General features: G+C 43.8%; 1 protein-coding gene across 4 annotated transcripts in view; it reads left to right on the plus strand.

Moving 5' to 3' along the window:
- LOC148012641 (AP-1 complex subunit gamma-2-like) overlaps positions 1-19,079 on the plus strand; it is a 235,857-nt gene that overhangs the window by 115,336 nt on the left and 101,442 nt on the right. For all 4 annotated transcript variants that reach the window (XM_087668808.1, XM_087668809.1, XM_087668810.1 and 1 more), the window contains one exon: positions 14,768-14,822. In XM_087668808.1, coding sequence (XP_087524934.1) covers positions 14,768-14,822 — 55 coding nt within the window. The remainder of the gene's footprint in view (positions 1-14,767; positions 14,823-19,079) is intronic.

Genomic DNA, 19,079 nt, shown 5'->3' on the forward strand with positions numbered 1-19,079 from the left:
CAGCGCGGGCATCAGGTTGCCAGAGAGAAGTTGAGTTGAGGAGAAGGGAGATAGACACATCAATACGTTAGGAGTGGCTTGCGCCCCCAAGACAACAGCCGGTAGAGCCCAAAGAGGTATGGGCTGCCAGGTTTCCACCACCAAGTATCCCCCTACAGGTGGGAGGTAGAGTGGGAGGTGCCCCACATGGGACTTTCTTCACCGTACACGAGGGGGGGCGTCTGGCCCTTGACAGATGGCAGCAGGATGAGGGGATAGTTATCCTTCCATGGAGGAGGATTCGGGTGGTTGGCCTTCAGGCGAAGACATGGCGACTGGATTACGCGACATGGGAGGTCTTTCTACTGGCAGTAGGATCACGCGATGCTTGGAGAGACCCAGCTTTCCACAAGAGGGAGAGGTCGTTGGAAATCTCTTGGGGATACTAGTGGCTAGGTGGAGTTCTGCTACAATGGTTGCACAGGTTCTATGTGGGAGGTGGGGATGCTCTCGCAGAGGCTAGGTAGGGCAGTTGGCGGGCACCACTTTGTCTGATCACTGCCTAGTTCTCCTAACACTTGATCCCCCACCATCTGCCCTAGACACATGATCTTGTCCGATCCCTGACTCAATCTATAGGAGGGAGGGGGTGAAGAGACAGACTGAGCAGATTTGGACTAGGGAGTGGGGTAGGAGGGACCGGATCGCAGAGGAGGTTGCAGAGGTCCTGGCCGAGTCGAGCAGTATCTACCACGAGGCAACCCTACAGGCCAGGTAGTAGAGTTGGGAGGAGAAGACAACACTCCGGCGGGACCTAGCAACCACACAGAGATTACTACAAGAGGCACCAGAGGATCCCATCCTCCATGCACAAAAGGTTCCCGCGTGAGTAGCCATTGCTGGCCTAGAGAACAGGTGCTCGGCGTTCTCATTCCGCACCTTAGCAGCCTTTTGGGCGCAGAAGGGAGACACGATGTGCAAGGAGTTTTTCAAGGTGCACCAGCCCTGCACCTCAAGAAAGCAGATAGGCAGCCTTCAGGATCAGTATGGCAGGACTCGTTCTAGCCCAGAGGAGGTGATGGAGATTGCCACCGACTACTACAAATGCCTTTTCTAGCAGGAGACAACCTGAGCTAGAGGAGAGCGATGTAGACAGGAAGTTTGTGATCACATCCTGTCCCTCGTCACAGAGGAGATGGGACTCTCCCTCCTAGCCCCCTTCACAGAGAAGGAACTAGAGGAGGCTTTCCATACACAGGACGGGCAGAATGCCCATCCTGTGTATGGAAAGGATGGCCTCTCTAAGGCCTTCGTCACTACCTACTAGGAACTAGAGGAGGCTTTCCATACACAGGACGGGCAGAAATGCTCGTCTTGTGTATGAGAGGATGGCCTCTCTAAGGCCTTCGTCACTACCTACTGGGAGGTGGTGAACAACCCCTTACGGTTGGCCTTCCAGAAGATTTTCACTTTTGGAGTGATGCCAGGTAGTCTTTCGGAAGGTCTTATCAGTTTCCTCCCCAAAGGGAGAGACCGGTTGGAGCTATCCCAGTGGAGACCGATCACCTTACTCTCAGTGGCCTATAAGGCACTGGCAAAGATGATTGGTAGGCGACTCCGCCCTGTGCTTCCAGACATCATTCATGACACACAGACAGGCTTTGTCCGGGATAGGAGCATCCTCGACAATGTCTTCACCTTCTTTGGGCCGACAGAGTGGGCCCAGCACAATGGTCAGGGACTGGTTGTACTACTCATGGACTTTGAGAAAGCCTATGACAGGCTGGACTGGGACGTCTTAGAGGGCACCACGGTTAGGTTGAGCTTCCTCCAGGCATGGATCAGTGGGGTCTCCGCACTTTACAGATCAGCTATTTACAGGGTCCTCATAGGTGGCAGGCGAGGGGAGGAGTTTCGACTGGAGAGATCGGTCCGGCAGGGCTGCCCCTTGGCCCTGTACCTGTTCTTAGTCTTTGCAGAGGCGATGTCTCACTTCCTCAGGTCACATGAGAGCAGGTTACGCGGCCTTTGATTTCCAATGAGAGAGGAGACGGAGCGGTCAGACTCAGAGTAGGTAGATGATACAGTACTCTACATAGAGGACGATGAGTTGATGTTGGAGAGAGTGAGACTGTCTCTCGAGGTGTTCTATACTGCAGCAAGAGCAAAAATCAACTGGCGAAAGCCGGTTGGTTTCCTTACACACCCAGACTCTAACACGGAGTGGGGCGTCCACTTGGGATTTAGATGGGTGTGTAGAGGGCAACTAGACCGTCCGTTACCTAGGGTTCCAGGTGGGACTCAACATCACTCCTAGCAGTTTCTTCCAGTCCTTGATTCTATTCGGAGAAAGCTGATCTATTGGAGTACTGCTCATCTTTCCCTAGCAGGTTGAGCCTTGGTGGTTAACCAGGTCCTCCTAGTGACGGCTTGGTATATCGCCTCATGTTGGTGCTTCTCCTCGTCCTATGTAGTTCAGCTTTGCCGCCTAGTATGGAACTTCCTTTGGGCTGGGTGAGACAGTTCCACGGATTCCCGAGCCAAGGTGGCATGGGCGACCATCATCCAGCATTGGTCAAAGGGAGAGCTTGGGATCATAGACCCAGAGTATTAGAGTATGGCTCTCTTGGGCAAGCTAGTAGTCCGCAGCCTCACACCAATAGGGAAAACCTGGAAGGTCCTATTGCAAGAGGGTCTCCAAGATCGTAGACCAAGGCTTCCCCTTCCTACGCAGCTCAAATCACCCCCCCCCCCCCCCCCCCCCCCTCCCCCCCCAGCTTCCCCTTCCTACGCAGCCTGCTTTGTGTGTGGCAGGGCCTTCATGAGGCCATAATTCAGAGCCTCCCAGGCTGCCAGGAGGAGATAGACCGCCAGCCGGTGATCTAGAACCCCTAGGTCGGAGATCGGGAGGGGGTATAGATTGGCGAGCACCCCCCCATCTAGTGGGCTGGGTGGGAAGCCCTCTCGGCTCGTACCATCAGGACATGGCGGGAGGTGTACAGGATGATGGACGAGGAGGTGTTGCAGCAGGCATCAGGTTGCAAGAGAGGAGTTGAGTTGAGGAGAAGGGAGATAGACGCAACAATACTTCAGGAGTGGCTTGCTCCCTCGATACGAGAGCAAGTAGAGCCCGGGGAGGTATGGGCCGCAAGGTTTTCACTAGCAGGTTTCCCCATAGAGGTGGCATGTAGAGTGGGAGGCGCCCCACATGGGACTTTCTTCACCGTGCAGGAGGAGGGGGGGGGGTCTGTGGCCCTTGACAGAGGGCAGGAGGATAAGGGGATAGTTGTCCTTTCAAGGAGGAGGATTCGGGTGGTTGGCCTTTAAGGGAAGACATGGCGGCTAGATCCCTATGTCTTCTGAGAGGAGCTCAGGGAGTGGTGCCTCTGGATTTGGGAGGGCAAGCCACTTAATGAGCTGGAGTGGGATCTGGGAGAGTGGCTATGGCTTGCCATTGCGGTTGCCAAGAAGCCACCGAGGTTCCTGGAGTACATAGCCAAGATTGGCAGACACGTACTGATGTAGGAGGATATGGATTGGGTGTCCTTGCATAGCAAGTACTGGGCGGAGCAGAGCATCACGAAGGTTTTTGGACCGACCTTTTGGCGCTGCCTATGGGATAGTTGGAGGCCGAGGAGGGTATCGTATTTCTTATGGCTGGAGGCACATGGAGGCCTGGCGGTGGGGAGTTGGTTAGCCCACATGTAGGAGGGTGGTTGTAAATGCTACACACAACAGCCTCTGGAAACTGCAAAGCTCTACCTTTGGTCGTGTGAGGCGGCGCAGCTCGTGTGGAGAGGAGCATGCTGCATCCTCTGCCGTATAGCACCCAGCCTCGGATGTATCTCATGGAGAGCTTTCTGCTGGCAGGCAGTCAGCGAGGGACCTTCTGTATGAGGCTAGGATGCAGGACACAATATTCATTATTGAGGCAAGGTTGTGCGTAGTGGTCAGTTTGGAGGCTCTACCCATCCGCCAAGTACTGGAGCCCACATTAGACCGCTTTTAGGTATGAGAGATCATAGGGAGTCGCACTGGATGGCATATCTCGAAGGCGGAGTGTCAGGAGATTTGAGAATTCCCCTCTCCCTCTAAAAAATGATTTTTCTTGCCCAAAATCTCTTCTTATGTCATGTAGAGTCAAAAAAATCATTTTTTGGTTTCTTTTTGCAAGTCATGCCTCCGTTTTCTCTTACCTCTATTTCACAAATCTTCTTAGCTTTCTATGCTCACATAGCCATAGCCACATAGCCCCTAGCTTCTCTCAGTCGCCATAGCTACATAGTACCAAGATTCTCTCTTTCTTTCATTGTCATTCTCTTACCTTCATTCCACAAATCTCCTCATCTTTCTATTTTTACACGGCCATAGCCACATAGCCCCTAGCGTTTCCCAGCCATAGCCACACAACACACAGCTTCTCTCTTTCTTTTGAGTATAGCCATAGCCATATAGCCCCCAACTTTTCCTAGCCATAGCCACACAACACCTAGCTTCTCTCTTTCTTTTGAGTATAGCCATAGCCACATAGCACCCATCTTTTCCCAGCCATAGCCATACAACACTACTAGATTGGGACGGAGGATAGAGATGAGCAAGATTAGAGCACAGCTTACAGCCACCCCTCATTGGCATAGAGAGGGAGTCTCAGATGAGTTTCTATACGACTTTTGGAGGTGGCTACATGACAGCTTCAGGCCCAGGAAGATATCTCTCTTTCTATGGCTTCTAGCCCATAGGAATTTAGCAATTGGCACTTGGCTTGGATATGGTAGGGACCCAGTGGCTTGTGCGCTATGTGGTGTGCCAGAGGAGAGACAGAGACATTGCCTATGGGACTGTCCTAGAGCCCAAGAGATTTGGAGGAGAGTTCTTAGGATAGTATTCCATGGTACAGCAGAGTCCATGGTGGTGACATGGGGGGCTGCAGCTTGGGTCACAGATAGAGGTCCAGCTTGCGGCTATGAGGACACTCAAGGGAGCATTTCTTTTCTCATCATTGGACAGCATCTGAGCAGGATCCCTACCCGATACTATTAGCAGAAACAATGGACTCAGGGACATTTTCACTAATGGGAGTTGATTTCCAGCATTATAGCTTGGTACATAGACTGTGAGATGTAGCTAGGTCATTGATCTTCAAGATATACTCACTGGGGAGTCTCTATCGGGGATTTGGATAGAGATAGTCCATACTCTCCATGGGAGATGGGAGAGGTTGCAAGGCAACTCTGAGAGGATGAGGAAGAAAAGAGAGGCTTTCCTGAGGATTTGGGATTCAGACACCTTCTTTCACACTACCCCTCAGATGGTCTAGCACTTTAGCCCATCAGATTGGTTGTTTACACAACCATTGTATCTTTGATGTACTTAGTTATTCTTCACATAGTTTTTTGTACTTTGTATTTACCTTAGGGGGACTTTCTCTGAGGTGTAATCAATAGAATTCTCTTTTCTTGGAAAAAAAAACATCCAACTTCTCTCTTTCTTCTGAGCATAGGCATAGCCACATAGTCCCTAGATTTTCCCAACCATAGCCACACATCACCTTATTTCTCTCTTTCTTCCAGGGTCATTCTCTTATCTGGATTCCATAAATCTTCTCATCTTTCTATACTCACACAACCATAGCCACACAGCCCCCCTTCTGCTAGCCATAGCCACACAACACCCAACTTTTCTCTTTCTTTCATCTTCATATCTACCAATATTCTGAAGTATTCATACTCAATTCCTCTCTTTTTAAGAAGAGCAATGGCTTTGATACCATGTGAAGAAATGCTAGAGTTTGTAGAGAGAACACTGTGTATGTTCAGATTGTTTTAAGCATGAGAAGAACTTGGCAAGAACTAAAACTATTTCTTGTGTAGATCTCACATGAATGTAAGATGATTATTCGAGGGAGAATAGCAAGATTGAATACAAGACAATATATCTTGGTTACAAGGTTGAAGTACAAAATTGATATCCAAGGATGAGATACATTAAAAGACTTGGATACAAGATATGATTGGAGTAGAGGCATAAAGTAGAAGAGGACTCACAAGAGCCCCACAATTGACTTTGGTAAGATTGAAGGGCTTGTGGTTCAAGACACGTTTTTTTATTAATTGGTCGGAAGCTTCTAGACAAGCGTTGACATAAGCAATGCCACAAGCATTGATGACATAGGAAATTTTGTAAGTCTTAATTATATCAGAAATTACATAAGCACTGTTGATATGAGTAATCTTAATGTTGGAAATATGCAGATTCTAAAACCTAAAACTTCTAGAACATTCTAGAACATTCTAGAAGAAAGTTTCTTGAGAGTTTGCTTATTGTGGAAGCTTATCCAGAAGGGGTGAGTTGGAACATTCCAAATTTCTTTATTGCTACTTATTTGTTTTAGTTGTCTTGTATGGAGACACACTTAAGAATGTCTTGTTTTGAGTATTATTTGAAGACCTTGTTGCTACGAAAGAATTTAACATTATCGGCTTCGAAGGGCTCCGTAGGGCTCTCCTTTGTAAGATCCAAATTTTCTTTGCATTCAACTAAGGAGTGATTTCTCTACTATAGATAACTAGTTAACCTAGGAGATTTACATAACTGATATTGTCTCCTTTATTAACTTGAAATAGCTTCTCTATATATTCACTGATGAAGTGACTTTGAAACATTGAATTGGACTTGGCTAGTGCTTTTATCCAATGATCCGAAAACTTTAGGACAAAGCCAATCATATCCATCATTGCTACAATGGATGTCGTGTTGAGTATCACCTTGTACAAGAGACGCTCATCATAGCGTTGTAATATTTAGAATAGGCTCAATTTGTTTGATTTGTGGGCTTTGAAGTCATGCAACAAACCTTAGATAGGGTAGGGTTTCTTCCGTCCCGAAGACTTGATGATACGTCCTTGGACGCTAGTAGCATCTGGGTCGTGGTGTTTTCTTCCATCCCGAAGACTTGACGAGGCTTTAATTCAATTGTGGTACTTTGCACAGAGGCAAGGTCTTTCCCAAGGTCTTTTGTAGAAAACAATTTTTGGCTTCAAAGTTGAAACCTTGTGAGGCCTCCAAAATGAAAGAAAACCCTACCATATATCAAGCTTGTTATATGGCCTCACCCCACATATCAGACTATTGGAACCCATGGGGAAATGTTGTAGCACTACGATGAGTGTTTGTTGTATAATAAAATGCTTACACAACACCCATTGTAGCAATGTTGGATGTGATTGGCTTTGTGTTGAAGTTTTTGGGTTATCTGATAAAAGCACTAGCCAAGTCCAATCAAACCTTTCAAAGTCATTAATGAATGTTGTAGCACTATGATGAGTGTTTGTTGTATAACAAAATGCTTACACAACACCCATTGTAGCAATGTTGGATGTGATTGGCTTTGTGTTGAAGTTTTTGGGTTATCTGATAAAAGCACTAGCCAAGTCCAATTAAACCTTTCAAAGTCATTAATGAATATGTAGAGAATCCATTTAGAGATAGTAAAGGAGATAATATTAGCTATGTCTGTCTTCTAAATTCGCTAGTTATCTAGAGCAAAAATATCACTTCTTAGTTAAATGCACCAAGTGTAACATCTTGCAAAGGAGGTCTTGTGGAGTTCTTCAAAGCTAGGGATGTCTAGTTTTGTGGTGGCAATGAGGTCTTCAAACAATCCTTGAGACAAGGACAATCTTGAGTATGTATTCTTTTAGGAAGACTATAGGAAAATGAGTAGCACCAAAGAAATTAGATATGTTGCAACTCACCCCTTTTTTCATTTTACTACTAATATACTACAACTAGCCTCTAGAAGACTAGAATTTGGAGGACAACTTTTTTTATTTCAATAATCATTACTTCAATAATGAATTCTTGGGAAAATTGATGATAAGCTTAAGTGATTTGGAAAAGAGGTTTGAAGAGGGAAACTATGGGTAATATTTCATGCAAGTTTCACTTGTAGAATTTCTATTGATAAGCTTTTTATCAAGCCTCTCCAAGCGCATGAGAGAGATGTTAGTTGGCATTCATTAGCTCCAAGATTGTAGGGTAAGGTTTTAAATTAAGTTAAAGTTCTGCTTGGGCAAAAAACTTGTGCAACTGCTGCAGATCAAACAACTCCTTGAAACTTATCTTAACTTGTGAGTAGACTCTATTATATACAACTCTTTTTGTGGATTCTGCAAGATACTAGATTTCCATAGTTGCTTCTCGAGCATTCTAGTAGAAAGTTCTAGAAGTTTGCTCCGAAAAAATCTCTAGATGGTCAATTGCACGATTGTCTCTTTGGTTACAACTATGTAGATTATAAAAGGTTCATAAAAATTTCTAGAATATTCTAGAAGAAATTCCAAAAGTTTCCTTAGAAAAGGTGTCTAGAAGCTTCCCTACCATTCTAAAACCTTCTAGAATTTACAAATTTGTAACATGAACATGACTAATATACACAGTTAATTACCTTGGTCATGTTAATGAAGCTCACAAGGTTGCCATTTTCGAATTCTCGATGCGAAAGAAGGCCGCAACTTGGCCAAGTGCAAAACATGGCCATCATGGAATGAAGCCCTAACTGCTTTCCATATCTGGTTTCAACCAAACTGAATGGATGTGCAAAAACTTGAATGACTCTGCCACCTCAAGCGAGGTGATGGATCAATTCAAGCATATACTGCTAAGTTCACAATATTGAATAGCCACATTGATCCAAATGCGCAACCGAAGGATGAAATGCTGGATACCCTGTATGTCCAAGGTTTTACATGACCAGCATTTTTCCCTCATAACCCAGAGCATTTACATGACCAGCATTAATACCACGAGTCCCAAACACAGTGGACTATGTGTATGCATTGCCAAACTTGCCACTTTGTGCCTCAGCATCATACCAACAATGCTATACATGGGACTATGCACATTTCCAACCATACCTGAATATATTAGGCCTTATATACCATGCATTGGCTGTTCCATACCATAGGGATTTGTGACATACATTCCCGTATGTAATCCTTGTCCAACCATAGCATGAAAAATCGTACTTCCACCAAAGTATCCTAGCTATCCCATCATAGTATGCATGCTATCCCAAAGGTGTAGAAGATGACTTCTTCTTGTTCCCTTTGTTGTCCTTCCTTGGAGCATTCAAAAATTGGGTGAACTGAGAATCCTTTGCCAATTCAGCAAAGAGATTTGTTGCTGTTCTCATCTGATTCTTGAAGTGGTCATCAAATTCCTCTTCGTTTAGTTGGTCATCAGCCTTATTATGCCTTGAAAGCCCTGCATCTTGCCCAACAACAACATTTTCAGCTTGCTGTCCATGGTTTGAGCCTTGTCCAAGGTCAGGCATTGCATTTCCTTCATTCCCTTGTGAATATTCATATTGAGAGGCATCACCACTGCTTGATTACATCTCATAGTATGAAGACATATTGCTATAATCTCTTAGCTGAGAGCAAAAATGAGCACTAGCATAAAGCTTTTCCTTGCAATCAAGTGCCTCGAGAAAGAGAGATGCTGCCTGCTATGACCTGAGAGAGAGAGAGAGAGAGAGGCGCTCGAGTTTTTGCGCGGCCCAAATACCCCACACCGGCACAATTCCATATGAAGATCTTGTTTCACTTTCTTAGATACTGGGGCTGTTGGCACAATTGGACCATTCGGAATGCTTTTCTTTTTGATTCTGCCTCTAATGTTCAGGGATATATTGCTAGGCTTAAAGGTCTCTTGCATTGGCAGATAGATCTCATTCGGCACTCTGACTTACTCCCTCGGGAGGACTTACTTCCCTGGCATATGGCAATTTCCTCTGCGTCTTTGCCATGACTTTTGTAACTCTTTTGTCGATTAGTACTTTATAAATATAACATCCATTAAAAAAAAGAGAGAGAGGCTCGAGCACACTGCACAGCCTGCAGGTAGGACCCAGGTGTTGGACAGGTAGCGTGTTGCATGATAGCTGGCTGTGTGATGGGGAGGACAGAGTTACACAAAGCAGGCAAATGGGGTGGGCAAGGTCGTAGATGGAGCAAGAGAAGCCAATGGCGTGGGAAAATGGTCCAAACCACCGAACGGGCATGCGACCAGTAAGTGCTTGCTGGAACGTTCCATTCCAACATGGAACAGCCCTGCTGGAACATTGTGACACAGCGCACAAGGAACGTTCCAACTGCAGTGAACACGATTTCTGTTCCGGTCCGTTAGGGGATGGCATTCCTGCATTCCAAGGCCCCATTCCGCCCCTTCCATGTTGCTATGGCTGATGATAATAGTTACGCAATAGGCTGCCTACTACTCTCTCTCAAAGGAATTAATTGGCTTCTACTCCATGATCTGCAGCCTTTGGCATTTCAATAGCTACTGACTGCAGCATATGTTCTTCATACGAACTTTTCCCTGATGATCAGCCTTCTATACTGTGGACTTCCTGCAAGGAAAAAAACCTCCATTCTGATGAGGACCTCCAAATTAGAGACAACCAGCCCATTAAACTTAAGCTATTGTTTCACTGTGATATACCCTGGCCCCTTCAAGGTTACAGAATGACCCCTTCAACAACTGCAGCTCCCGAAAATGACGCCAATCAGTCTCCCCACGATATCAGCACTACAATTCACTGCTGCCTCTGATGATCATGCTGTCCTCCTTATGTGCTTCTTCAACCTCAAACACAAGCCGACCTCTCCCTTCTCGCACAGCTTCCTGTAGTTGGATTCTGTCAGTTCCTTCAGCATACATAGGCAGTTTTATACCGTGCACTGATAAGGCAGTCTCTCTGTAATCCAATAATCATGCTGTAACCCCCGTGAACTGCACTGTTCACAATTAGCACTGCTGATCCTCACCCCATAGATGCAATAATAACAATGCAGTACACCCTCATGATCATCAAACTTGGCTTCACCCTTACTTCTCTTGGGCAGCAAGGCACTCCTTTCTGATAAGCGCAGCAATCCCCCAGTTTGATCATTTCAATGAACTCCTCTGCTGCATGAAATAAGGACCACAAACCCCCTTTGATATCGACGGCCTATCCTTTCCCCCACCATGCAGTTTTTTCAGCCATAGCTTCCACTTTACTCCTCTTTTCCATGCATCGATCAATGTTATGCTAACTTGTCATCTCATCCATTCAATACCCCTTTCTTTTCACCATCCTTTAACCTTAGTCCCTAATCCTTTTAATTATTAACCCATGATGCCCTTCATATGGTAGTATCAACAGTTTCTTGTCACTTGACCCAACATGAGGCCCTGTCATTAAGTGGATTTACCATTGTATATTCATATGAAGAGTTCATCTGCATACTTAGATATGTGTTCCTGTCTGTGCTATCTTCACATTGTCTAGGAGGAGTTTTTCGACTCATTTAGGGTACAGAGATGTGTCGAAAGACGTGTGACAACGTCTATGATTAACAGATCGACCTGGTGTGTGTTGGTACAATTGAGATTTAGCAAAAGGGGTAATTATTAATAGTAGGCAAAGAGATTAAGGAATAAACATAATAGGATTAATCATAACACAATTTCTTTAATGGGAGTGGAGAGCACAAAGGACTACATCTTGATAAGATTCCATTAGATTAAATATATATAGCTCCTTACATAGGAGTGATGCTTCTTGTACAAGGTGTTTGGACATATGCCACATGTCACAAATATTGATGCCAAGTGTCCTTAAAGACTCACCAAGCTTTGAAGGAAATGCTATTTGAACCCATCCATGTATATCTTCAAATGTAGCCTCTATGCACCTGATCCTTTGAATCTGCTGAAGTAGGATTGAGACCACAAACCTTCCTTGCATTGAACTTCTTCCTAGTGAAGAGGAAAGAAAGATTGACAAGATGGATTAACTCACTTTGGGAATTTACAAAGAGGAGGCAGAAACAAGTTGTGGACTCCAAGGTGTTATTGGCAGAATTTCTTTTCTTGGGAAGAAAATTAAGAAGTTATGGGTAATTGACCCTTACATGGTAAAATAGAAGATATCTAAGCCCCTATGAGCTATGGCCCTATGGGATTCAATGGAGTAGATGCCAAGAAAGATACAAACAAGTTGTGGACTCCAAGGTGTTGGCAGAATTTTCTTTTCTTGGTTATGGGTAATTGACCCTTACATGGTAAAATAGAAGATATATAAGCCCCTATGAGGTATGGCCCTATGGGATTCAATGGACTAGATGCCAAGAAAGATACATTGAGTGTTACCATGAATCAAGATCAATAGTATTTGGCAAGAACTTGGTCCAAAATGGCCACAAGATGTGATGTACTATCTCCAGTAGGGTATGAGACTAGTTGAATAAGATTGTCAATCAACACGAACAATGAACTGATAGTGGCTTAAAATCTGGATAAGAAAGATACTGGAGTAAGATTAGCAAGACTAGTGTGATCCATCATGCCATTGGACGGTTGTGATTGTGTTTATTTGAAAGAAGAGATGTATTGCGTAATTACATTATTGTGTAAACAAGGCTACTGAGTCATCTTCTCGCCGTAGAAAGATCTTTTTCTAACAAAGGATCAATGACCTGCTAGATGAAGTGCTTCCAACATCACAGAAACGATAAGACATGATCTTGCAATGGAGTTCTCATGGGCAGTCATTGCCCAAGAATGGCACTTGCCACATGTGTCTTTTGCAACCAATTAGTGCTTGCATGCAGGATTTGTGGGAAAGGTGGGTTTTGTGTATCAGTAGATAGACACTGATTGAGAGGGTAAAATCAGAAGGTCCTTTGTGAGCAAGTGTCTAGAAGTGGCTGTAAGTCATTTCCAATTGGCTATCAGACCCAAAACTTTCAGAAATACAAATTATTTCAAGTGTATGATTAGCATGGATTGACATTTGGGGAGGGGACTAAATTTGACATGTGGAACAGAGTATAAGGATGTATTTTGTGCATGTACCTGCATCCCTGCACTTTCATATCCCCTTTTATGGCATCAATCTCCAGCCAAAATCTTTGCACTACCCATTCTGAAATGCCTGTAGCAACCACACTTCACCTAGCACAGTGGCTTGCAGCAATCCACCTCACAGTCTACCTTCAGATCAGCTGTCAGTTCTGTTCATGTCAATGACCTGCTACTTATACAGCAGCCCTTGCTTCAATCCCCTACTTCCCAATTTGTAGACAACAACCCTGTTTACACTAGAGCCACCTTGACAGGTTTGGACATGGCAGCCAATTGTTTATCCAGCCTTCAGCCCTGCTATGCAGCTGTTCCCCACAGTGTTCCCAGGCCCTCTAACGACCCTCTGGCCTTGCCTCTTCACCACTTGTCAACATTGTGAACACAAGAATACCACCGGTGACAAACGGCAGCTCTTCACAAGGCTTGCTACAAAGATGGTGGCATTGGAAACACTGGTTATGGCAATAGTGGCCTCATGCAGTTCACAACCAATGATTGACCTGTTTTTGAGGTTTTTCGTGCTGAAGTTGATGGTCTAGAAGTAGAAAATGGAGGAATACTGCCTTGTTAACAAATGATTGTGTCATAAGGACTACAACTTGAGAAGGTTTCATCAAAATATACATATCTCTTTATATGGGAATAAGGCTTCCATTACAAGGTGTGTGCATGTGTTGCCACCACACAGGCCACATGTCACCAAGATTGATGCCAAGTGTCCCAAAAGGTGTTACACTTGTTTTACAATATGCCATAAACCATTTGGAGGATGTTCTCACACATAAGACTCCTTTACATTGACATTCCCATCTCTTCTAAAATTGTGGGGGCCATATCCTATTTAAAAATAAATATATTTTCCAAGTGTATTTCATGAAATTCTAATGTTACTTGACCCTTCAAACCCTAGGTCTCCCTAGCAATTTAAATGTATGTGATTGATTGGCCTTCTGTTTGAAATGTAATCTCTGTTTAGCTTCTGATCATATGCCAAATTGAAATGTTGTTTTTGGAGCTTTTTTGGTATTTGGCATCCTATCATATAACTTCTGGAAAGTTCTTAGGTAAGGTACTATTTTCAAGCAGGGTCCTCACTATTGAGGCATAGGGGTCCTTTTCCATACAACTGGAAATTTAGTTTTTTGATAAGCACTCATTATATGAATTGATGAGACAGTTTGGATTTAGAAACTTGTACTTTTAAGAGTTTTTAGAGTTGGCTTTCATGAAAGCCCCTTTCTTTTATATGTCAATGTGGATCTGACATGGGTGTGACTATCCTTGAAAATTTGGGGAAACCCTTTATTCTTTCTCCTTAAATAACATCTAAATTGCAGAGCTGCATTCACTCTATCTCCTTTCTACTACTTGAGCTATCACCCATCGATGATATCCTTAACCAATGGAAAAATCTCACATCTTTGATTCTTTGTGCCATTCATTGTAACACCATACACTATTCCCTTTATCCACTTCAAACAACCTCATGAGAGGTAAATTTGGTAATGAGATAAGAAAGTTTGCATAGCTTGTTAGTTATATGTATGATGTGTCTTTTTAAAACCTTCCAATTAGACTATCATCATTTTACAGTAATTGTAGGCTTGCAATATCTTTTTACATCTAGAGCAGATACACAGTTGAGAAAAATAAAAGTTGTTCTATAACCTTTCCTCCAGGAGCTGTTATTGAAACCTTTTTGTTTTCTTTTTGGTAGACAAGTTTAACAAACAATATGCAACTCAAATGTTAATATGAAGTGCAACTCAAGTGCTAATATTAAGTGAAGTAGGTACAGATTGGATGTGTTATCTGCTACATTTTGTTTGTTTAAATTTTCTGAGCATGTGTATTTTCTTTTATGAAATGTCTACAGATTTGCATCAAGCAAGCTTTGGTACATCAACCAAATGGTGAATCTAATCCTCAAGGTAAACCTTCATAAAATGCTGTTTTTAAATATTTCTCTTTTTTTTTTGGTTGGATATTTGATGCTGGCAGTGGATTTGGTAAACTTTAAATGTTCCACTTGCAGAGAGCAATGGATCAGAGGTGTATCACCTCTCTACTCATCAGCTCACAGACAAGTCCTCATTGGTGGGGCCATAGGTACTAGATGTAGGATTCAGAGTTTAGTGAGATAGGGGTGCCCTCTTGCACTTCTTCTTTTCTTATTTGTTGCAGAGGCCATAAGCTCCTTCCTGGGGGATAGAGTCAGAGGTATTCAAGGCATCAAACTTCCCATCCCAGAGTTTGAGTCATTGGATGTAGAGGTTGCATATGAGACATCTGTTTACTTGGACAGGGACGAAGAGAATTTTAGGGCCTTTGTAGCTGCAATGGAGGTCCTTGTAGTGGTTAAGGAGCTCCTGTTAATTGGCACAAATCCTACAGCTCCTAGAGAAGGCCCAACAAGAAGTTATGTACCACATAGTGGCTAACAAGACTTGGTTTGCCACTACCACCCTGCCCTGCTAGAGATGGTCTCAATATGGTACAATATAATAGCTTCTTCCTTATGCTTAGTAGGGGTGCCAATTGCAACTTTGAAGAAATATCGATGCCTACATCACAGCGTAAGTATCTAATTGAAGTGTCCTGGGGACCCAAGTGAAATCTGCATGTGGCTTCCAGTATAGCTGCTGAGTATCACAAATCCAACATTATACATTGTCTAGGTGAAGCAACTCATGAGGAATTTCATTTGGTCTAGTAGAGATGGTGGCCCCGTAAGGGCTAAGATAGCTTGGGATGTTATTTTCCAGCCTATATTTTGGGGTGGCTTGGGGATTGTTGACCTGGACAATTAGAGCAGAGCATTGATAGGAAAGTTCATTGTGAGGGGCCTTCTTCTAAAGAACGAGCCATGGAAGAAGCTACTATTCTGGGAATTGGAGACCATTACATACAAGTGGATATAGACCTTCATCTTTTTTCTTTCTATAAACATTGGAAAGAACGTGAGAATGGCAATATTTTGAGCTATTCAACTTGATCAATCATCACCATGAAATTAAAAGAATGGGAGACACACGTGCGCGCGCATGTGCATGCGCATCTATATGTATGTATATATGTCATAGTAACATGGAATGTTCATTTTCTAGTTTCTTGTCCCCGCATCATCCCACAGTCCCATCCCCGTGTTAGAGCTCTCTCTCGTGGTGATAGGAAATCACAATTCTTGTCTTCATCCCTATTCCCCTTACCATTTCCAAAACTCATTCCATGTTACTATGATCAAAACACACACGTGTGTGTCAAAATGTGTATCTATATATAGCTATGTATGTATTGTGAGAAAATGTACCAACTATGGAGTAGAGAGAAATGAGAGATAGTGACAATGAGTGAGCTGAGCAAAAGCAAGAGCTAGGGTGGAAGGAGCAAGTGCAAGAGAGAGAGACACACACAATGTGGAAACTTCAAAATAGTGTGATGACGTCTTTCCTCATCCTGTTGTACTTGCATACATTTGTACTTTGTCATTTTTTTCTTGTTCTCTCCTCACCATGGACACATTTGTGGGAGGTTGTTAGGGGTAAAGGCGCATGTGCCCAGCCGCCCATATATTAGTTACACTGATAGTATCCGCATACTTGCACACCTGTACATTGCAGGTGGCGGCTGCCCATCACTATCACTTCATTTTTTATTCTTTCAGTGACATTTGAATAAAGGGAAGGCTAGTCACACATCATGACTATCACCCATCTATTTCCTAAGGAAGGAAAAACACTCCACTAATAGACTTTTAGAGATCAGATCTACAGGATTTGGGTCAGTTGAGATCTTGACAAGATCAATCGACCTGTCCTCAATGACCTCTATGATGAAGTGATAACACATCTCAATGTGTTTTGTCTTTGCATGAAAGACCGGATTCTTGGCTAACTAAATAGCACTCATAGAATCCGAATGTAGTCTAGGGACCACATCACTAATGCCAAGGTCTACCACTAGACTGCCTAACCAGAGAGCCTCCTTGCAAGCCTTAGTGGTTGCAACATACTGTGCCTGTGTAGTAGATAGGGCCATGCATTTCTGCACCCTAGACATCCAAGAAACATTACCTCCAGCAAAGGTGAAGACATAGCCAAAGGTGGACTTCCTATTGTTTGCATGTCTTACATAATCAAAGTCAATGTATCCCATAACTCCTGTATCCTGGCTACCATAACAAATGCACATAGTTGTTGTGCCCTTCGGGTACCTCATGATATCCTTGATGGTATCCCAATACCATCGGCCAGGTGTAGGCATATAGCGTGCCACAACTCCCACTGCAAATGCTATGTCAAGACAAGTGGCTATCATGGATCTTGGCCATCTTGGCCTTTTCCTCATCAGATTGCAAACCGATCGGCCTGACTAACCTCCACGTGAGAAGGGAAAGGACAGTCAATAGGCTTAACATCTTGCAAATGAAACCACTCAAGGACCTTTTGGATGTACTCCTTTTTTGACAAGTAGAGGAGCCCTTTAGAGTGATCACACATAATGTGCATCCCAAGAATATGTGAGGCCTGTCCCATGTCCTTCATCTCAAAGCTTTTCTTGAGGTGACCTTTCAAAGCATCCAACGCATCATGAGCACTCCCAACAATCAACATATCATCCACATAGAGGATCAAAATCATAAGGGTGCCAACACAAGCCTTCTTCGTGTATACACACGGATCCATATCACTGCGAAAATATCCCTATGAATGCATAAAAGCATCAAACTTGTGGTACCATTTCTTGGGTGCCTACTTGAGGCCTCAAGCTAAGCAACCAAAGCCAATATCAAGTGTAGGGTAGTCATATTCACAACAGGAGAAAAGACTTCACCAAAGTCCACACCATGTTCCTGCTTGAATCCTTTGGCAACCAATCTGGCCTTCTATTTCAGCTTGGGTTGTCCAAGGATACTTCTCAACTTGTACACCCACTTGCATGGCAAAGCACGCTTGCCACTAGGCAAAGGAACCAAATCCCACGTATGATTTTTTTGCAGTGATTCATACTCTAACTGCATGGTCCTCTCCCAAGAGTGACTATTAGCTCTGCACATGGCCTCATCATAGTGGATCACCAACATCTATCACCATAACATAATCCCTAGAGGGGTCAAACCACGTAGGCCGACGTCTATCTCTAGTAGACCGCTTCAATGCTGGTTGTGGGGCTTGTACATCCTGTGGAGCATCAAGGACCTGGGCCACTGGGGCATCAGTTGCTACTGCAAACTATCTAGCTAGCTATACAATAATAGGAGGTTTCTCCTGAAAGATCATCCTACATATCTCAACCACATACTAAGGCTGCTTATGCATTTTCTCCTCATGCAAAACAACATCATGGTTGCGGATAACCTTCCAAGCCTGCAGATCCCATAGACGATAGCCATCTCATCTACATTCCCATAATCATGAAAGATGTATTTCCTAGACTTAGGGTTGGATACATGGCAGAAAGCCTCATAACCAAAGACACGCAAATGAGCATACGAGGGAGGTTTTCCAGACCATATCTTATTTTCAACTTGATAGTCAAGAGCAGTACATGAGGACAGATCTATCAAGTGTACGGCAATAATAACTGCCTTAGCCCAAAAATATTGTGGTAAGCCTGTCTGGCTAAGCATATTGCGAACTCGCTCCTGAATTGTCCTATCCATACGCTGAGCCATACCATTCTAAGATGGGGTGTACGGGGCGGTCAACTAATGCTTAATATCCCTCTCATCACAAAACTGCTCAAGGCTTTAGAGACATACTCACCCCCATTATGTGACCTTAGGCATTTCAACCTCTACTCAAACTGGTTCTCAACCAAAGCAAGCCAACGTTGAAATGTAGCCAAGTCTTCCGATTTCTACTTAATAGGTAATGCCCAGACCTTACGCATATAGTTATCAATGAAAGTAATGAAGTACTTTGCACCACCTAACGACTTGTAGAGCATGGGACCATGTACATCCAAATGAACGAGGGCCAAAGGCTCACCCATGCATGCCATACCAAACTTTTTATGCATGTTACGTATCTGCCTGCCATATAAACAATGATCACAAGACTCAAAGCGCTTATAGTCAGGGATGGAAGATACTGCAAACAAGTAAGCATTTTCATTTCTTTCAAGGACATGTGCTTAAAGTGACGATGCCATAAAGATGTATGTGGAATTGCATCCGCTGCCAAAAT

This window comes from Lygodium microphyllum, chromosome 27, assembly GCF_053477565.2.
Source record: "Lygodium microphyllum isolate KBCC chromosome 27, Lygodium_microphyllum_v1.1.10, whole genome shotgun sequence".
In the NCBI taxonomy this organism is placed as follows: Eukaryota; Viridiplantae; Streptophyta; class Polypodiopsida; order Schizaeales; family Lygodiaceae; genus Lygodium; species Lygodium microphyllum.